The sequence below is a fragment of the Athene cunicularia genome (assembly GCF_003259725.1).
Source record: "Athene cunicularia isolate RWA chromosome 28 unlocalized genomic scaffold, athCun1 chr28_part2, whole genome shotgun sequence".
NCBI lineage: Eukaryota > Metazoa > Chordata > Aves > Strigiformes > Strigidae > Athene > Athene cunicularia.
This window is the reverse complement of record NW_020799140.1, coordinates 496,999-503,102: the sequence shown is the minus strand read 5'-3', so window position 1 is coordinate 503,102 and position 6,104 is coordinate 496,999. Positions and strand designations below refer to the sequence as shown.

Genomic DNA, 6,104 nt, shown 5'->3' with positions numbered 1-6,104 from the left:
ATACCTACCGTGAGCTGGGCTCAGAGCTGAACACACGGGGCCCCCCTGGAGAGCTCCTCGGCCGGGTGCCTTCGTCTGTGTGCCTCAGCTTTTTACTTCAGATTCTTCTCTGACACCTCAAGTCTAGGAAGGTGCCATTTAGAATAAAAATTGGAATTCACGTAATCAGTGATTTCCCAAGAAAGCATTCCAATCGCCTAATCACAAAATTGTCGTGGCAGAAGTCATGGTAGCTGATAACCCCCGACTAGGGACAGATGCTGATTGAGACACATCAGCACAACACCCCAAAGCTTTAATTTCCTCCTTATTTCCTCCACTACAGTTCTGAATGTCCACAGTCTATATTTCTAATTTTCCCAATTGTTTTTGATTATATATATTCACTGCTAGATTTTGAAGCCAAGATAAGCCTCGACTGCTTTTGTTACAGGCAAAAATGTTCCAGACTGCTGGAGAATCTTTAAAAACATCATGGTGGTAAAGAAGACAGAGGAGACCAAAGGTATCGGCTGTTTGCAGGCGTGCCCACAGACTTGTCTGTGAAATCATTTTCTGGAAGAGCCACCTGCCTGCTATACAGCCTTGGCAGACCTGAGCCTGTGCCCTGTGCACCTCCAGATCTATGGCCTTTCTTTTGAGGTCCAGTGCAGCACCTCTAAACTTAGGTAGGCTGAAATCCTGTGGTCCAGTGCCACAGCGCAGGGAACTAGAGCAGGAAGCCGTTTAGAGATGCTAACCAGAGAGGCAAGAACACAGTGAATTGTATGAGCACAGCCAAAACCAAGGAAGTGAAATTTTTCAGTCAGAAATTGTGAAAAATAAGTGCTTGCTTCCCCATCTAGTGGTTATGCTCGGAAGGAGGAAGGCTCCAGTAAAAATCAGCTGCTGGTCTCTGGAGGCTCGGCTGCGTGCGTGTATCAACCACCACAAACGTGGCCTTTGCATGTTGATTCTGATGGACAGGCTCTTGCAGTTCTGACTGTCCATGTCCTCTACCCGCGCAGCTCATTTCAGACAGTCTTTTAAGAATGAAAGAGATCAAATGTATCACAGAATTCCAAAGAGGTATAGGTAGGGCAGGAGATCCTGTACTTTAACTTGGTGCTTGAAATTAGGCTGGCTTCAAAGTCGGGTCAGGTTACTCAGTTGAATTTGGTCCAGTTGAATTTGAAACTCTCCAAGGATGGAGAGTCACCGCCTCACTGCTCCATATGCCCGCACTGCTCCACCACCATAGGAAAACACTTCAGGAAAACGAACTCCTAGGAAAGAAAGCGTTCTCCAGCCCTGTCAGAGAACGGGTGTAAAACCCCGTTTTTGCTCGCACGCTGTGCGGGCTGCAGAGGAAGGTGCTGTCTGCACTTCAGCTCTTAGGTTGTGCCAAGCACAGGCTCCAGCTGCCGGGTCTCCCAGGGATGCACGAGGTGAGTGAGATTCTAAGCCTTTTAGTTCAGTCCCTAAATAGCCCTAACTACCGCAAGTTTGCTCACACTTTCAGGCTCTGCCATCACGCAGAACCCACACAGGGCCATGGGAACCACCGGCACACTGAGTCCTGTGCCTGGAGGGTCAAAGCTGAGGAGCAGCATTCACACTGTGAGTCAATCTGAGATGGGAACTGCAGACTGGGAAGCTTCCTAAGGCTTTTTTTTTTTTTAATGTGAGTGGGCTGAGTTGCCCTTACACACATGCCCTTTGCTGGAAGCGAGCCACAACTTGAAGTGCCACAGCTTGCTTCCCCTGACAGAAAAGCTCAGCTTTTGTCCGGAAGGCAGCTTCAGCGATCCCCCCCCCCGGCGTTTTTAGGACGGTGCCCACAGGTTCTGTGTTTCGGCACATCCCCTCAGCCCCTCCTGGCAAGCTGGCCCTCTGCTCTCCGGGCCTGGGAAGGCTCCTCCTTGTCCTACATCACCATCTAGTGGGTGCTGATCGAGGCACAGCCAAAGGAGCGGGCTGCGCGGTGGCCCCTGGGGACCAGGGTGCTCTTGGAGCTGAGCCACGAGCCATGTCTGGGTGACCAGACCTGGGGGCAGGAAATTGAAATTCTAGAGTTTCACCCCGCTCGGCTGTTCGTTCCACGCAAAGCAATTAACACAGAAACGTCCCCCTCGTGTCAGTGGTGCGCTGCCCCCGCTGTCACAGGATCTGCAGAATCCCCGAGCCATTCGGGTTGGAAAAGCCCCTCGGGATCAGCGACTCCAACCCTCAGCCCGACTCTACAAAGTTCTCCCCGACCCCACATCCCCCCCAGCTCATCCCAACGGCCCTGAAACCCCCCCAGGGATGGGGACTCCCCCCTCCCCGGGCAGCCTGTTCCACTCTCGGACCACTCTGTCTGGGAAACATTTTCTCTCCTGCCCAGCCTGACCCTCCCCTGGGGCAGTTTCCAGCCGTTCCCTCTTGTCCTGTCCCTGATCCCCTGGGAGCAGAGCCCAGCCCCGGCCTCTCTGCAATGTCCTGTCAGGAGCTGCAGAGAGGGATGAGGGCTCCCCTCAGCCTCCTCCTCCTCACACTGCAGTTGAACTCACATACAGTTTCTGGAAACGCTGAGTAACCCCCCCAATATTCCCTCGGTTTTATGCCAGGTTCAGTTCTGCGGTGTGTTGAGCATGTGAGCAGCTTCACTCATGAATCAATCCATTGGTAGGACCTATTGATCCTTCCACCATAGCAAGTGTTTCACCTTGTAGATGCTCTCTCTGAAATCATTGTGAATCCTTACAGATGAGGATATTAGATGGAACTGCATTTAATAACAGCCTGAAAGCCTTCAGAAACTATACTAGATGACAGAGAAAAAACAAGGTGTAGGCTGTGTAGGTGGTTGGTTCCTCACATGGGCTTCCTCAAAACTGTCAGGAAATGACCTCTTTCAGCAGAGAAAGACAGATGGCTTTCCTTCCTCGGGGAGAAACACACGGCTCAGTCCCCTCTAAGGGGGAAATAAACATTTCATAAGAAGTCACCTGCTGAATTAGAACCTCTGAAGTCGTTAAACGTTAACCAACATCACTGCCGTCTTGTTAAAGCAGCGGCACATGCACAGCAGTTTATGCACAACTATTAGTTTCCAGCGATGAACCACTGCCTTCACAGTTGCAGGTACCTTGAAATCAGGCCAACAGATGTGTTTTATTTATTACTGTGATTTCCAGCAAGCAAATATTTGTAAATCTGTGGTATGGCAGCTGTTCATTAACCCAGTGTCATTAACACAGCAGTTTCTAATTGAGGGTCATGATGCCACAGGAGTTCTCAGCTGTCACAAGCAGGATCAGGATTCTGACAAAATATTCTCAGGTGGGTCTAGAAGACCCACAGAAATGGTCTAGCAGCTGGGAAAGCCTGTGACATTGGTCAGGTGAGTTTGACACAAACCCAGGCTGCTGTTGAGATAGGAAGCTCTATTCTCCCTGAGGTTGCTGGTCCCTGCCAGCTCTCTTGTGCCATAAGGAATGAGTCCTCAGAAATAACCCCTCAGTGCAGAGACAAGTTAAAAAAAAAAAAAAAAAGATCTTCAGCTGGATCAATTCCAGCAGAACCCGACTTCCACAGAGTCCTGGATATGCTTCCCAATTAATAATGGTCACTGTATCACTGAAAATCATGGAAGTGCTGGTAGAAGGGACCTCTGGAGGCCTCTGGTACAACTTTCTGCTTGAGCCAGGTCTACCACCAACAGCAGACAAGGTGGTACATATAGTGACCTACATGGTGAACATCTCCTGACTACCTTCTTGTCCAGGGCACTGGTAGAGTGATAAGAGTTGGAAACGAGATCATGATGACATGTGGCGCTGCCTTCACCCTAGAGCCTCTCTTTCTTTCCCTCCGATTAATGCTTACAGCTATGATCAAAACGCCAAGTTATGTTATTGCCATCCTGCTATGGAACACAACACTGTGGTAAATCCTTCAGGGTCTCAGCTCATCCAAATTGCAAAGTCCAGAAAACCTTCAACCAGGGTGGGTTGAGGTTTTGGGTTGTGGTTTTTTTTTTTTTTAGAGCTCAGCCATGGAAAAATATTTAATTTGTCAAAGTCATAGTGACTTTTAGGCCATGTCCCTTTAGAAATGCTGACCTAACAATAGTACTAATCAGAAAGTATGGCATTTATAGTATCTTAATGGCATGCACCCAAAATAGATTCTAGTTATATCAGCAAGTTGACAAGCTCACAGCGTACAGATAACTCTTGTAATTAATTTCTAAAAGTCACAGGAACTGTAAAGTTGGTGTGGGTGGAGTTTACTTTTTAGTGAAATAATAAAGTGCCAGAATCACACTTACCCTGGTATTATTATAGACTTACTCGAAGGTAAATTAAACCAGAATCTGGTCTCCAAACTCTGTTAGAATAAAACTGTTAATTTTCCTCTCTTATGTTAATGATGCTGGGGAAGTATAGGCTCTAATTAGAGCATGAATAGAGAACGCACTGTGACCTGCTGGCTCTGAAGGTTTAGTGAGTGTAACTTTCTGAGGCATGTTCTTCCTAAATCACTTCCCTTAACTAGGTCACACCACCCACTATGCTAGTATCACATATTCATGAGAGAAGCACAGTACAGTAATTCCTATAATTAAAGTTGCTCGACATTTCCATGTTAAAAGCATGTTCAAAGTTTCTTATAGGTTTAACAGGCTTCAATGCTCTGAAGTGAAATTTTCCATAATGGATATCTGTATCAGAATAAGGACTTAAATTAAAAAGGTAATTATTGTTTTTTTAGATACTCACATAACGGGTAATTACTCTCACACCTTTCCAATATTAGTGTTTGGCTCTGTTTGTAGGGCACGTCTGCTTTGGGACAGGAACTTAATTCCATAAAAACTGAAGCTGTCAGCCACATTGTATATCCCTGAAAATTATGGTCCTCATGTGGTTAGAGATATGCTAATATTTTTGGCTAAATTGTCCGCAAATTGTCTGCACCAAATGTGATCCAGTTCTCCAGGGAAGAGGCACAGGCAAGGTCTAGACCTACACATAGGCTCAAGCTGCCGTTTGGACAGCACACAGCCAGTGCCCAGCCCTGCAAGCTGCCAGTGGACATACACAAAATGAAAGAATCTCACAAAGCTGTTCGAAGTCCAAGACTATGATCACCGGAGATGATAAAATCAGCTTTAAGTCAGCTGGGATCAAATAAAACCCACTGCAGCCTAATGACCAGAGTTTCAGTGGTTTTGCCTGGGGCTAATTCTGATTTAGCAGTGCTGCTCTTCATCTGCTCACGCTGACAAGGGGGTTCAGAGCCCTGACCTAAAGGCCCGCCTGCCAAGTATTCTCCTCGTTTTCTGCCCGGCCCACTCTCAGAGCCAGAGCTGACGCTGCTGGGTACCTGGTGTGAGACTCAGACCTCCTGTTCTCGTAGGCGCTTGTTGGGTATTTTCTTGGCAAAATTAGTTAGTTGCCAAAAATTTAGTCTCTGATGAAAGGTTCAGTCTTTTTAACATGCTTCCTTTCTTTGTGTTAACATTTCCTGTCTTTTCATCGGGCATGAAAGGTGCTCAGAGTGCAAATGTGTATCTGGAATATTTGTGTAATTCCCATTTTTTTTTCCCCCAGTTGTGACTAGCCTCTGGGATAAACATAGGACAAACTCTGACAGTGCAACTTTTAACATCTATCAAAGCCCAAGAACAGATTGCCTGTGGAAAAGACCTTCCAACTCTGTCAGACGATGCCTTCTTGTAGGGCAGGCAGTCTTCCTCTGTTCTTACTCCCCTCAGGTCACTCCTGAAAATGAAAGTCACAGCCTGTGTCACACAGCACAGCACAGGCTGGGCTGTGTCAATGGATGGTGGAACCATGGAGGCAGAGATCCCCCTGGTCCATGCCTGTGGAACCTTCGCCCAGGTCCCCCCCCAGTGCTCAGATGCCTCCCATGGGTGTCACATTTTTTACTCTTTTCCTAAAGTGAAAAGCAGGGTCACAGGAGTGGGGTTTTTTTAAGAATTTGTTTTGTTTCAATATCTCTCTCGCTAAGCATTTGCCTTAAATAAGGCAATGTCAGAGAGGCGTACGTCCTGCTTGGAGAAGGAGAACCAGGATTTGCGAGGGGCATTAGTGTTTATGCCCATTTATTCCACA

General features: G+C 47.3%; 1 protein-coding gene across 1 annotated transcript in view; it reads left to right on the top strand.

The window, feature by feature from the left end:
- The first annotated feature begins 474 nt into the window (after positions 1–474).
- RANBP3 (RAN binding protein 3) overlaps positions 475–6,104 on the top strand; it is a 50,270-nt gene continuing 44,640 nt past the window's right edge. The window contains exon 1 of the mRNA XM_026865141.1: positions 475–505. Coding sequence (XP_026720942.1) covers positions 475–505 — 31 coding nt within the window. The remainder of the gene's footprint in view (positions 506–6,104) is intronic.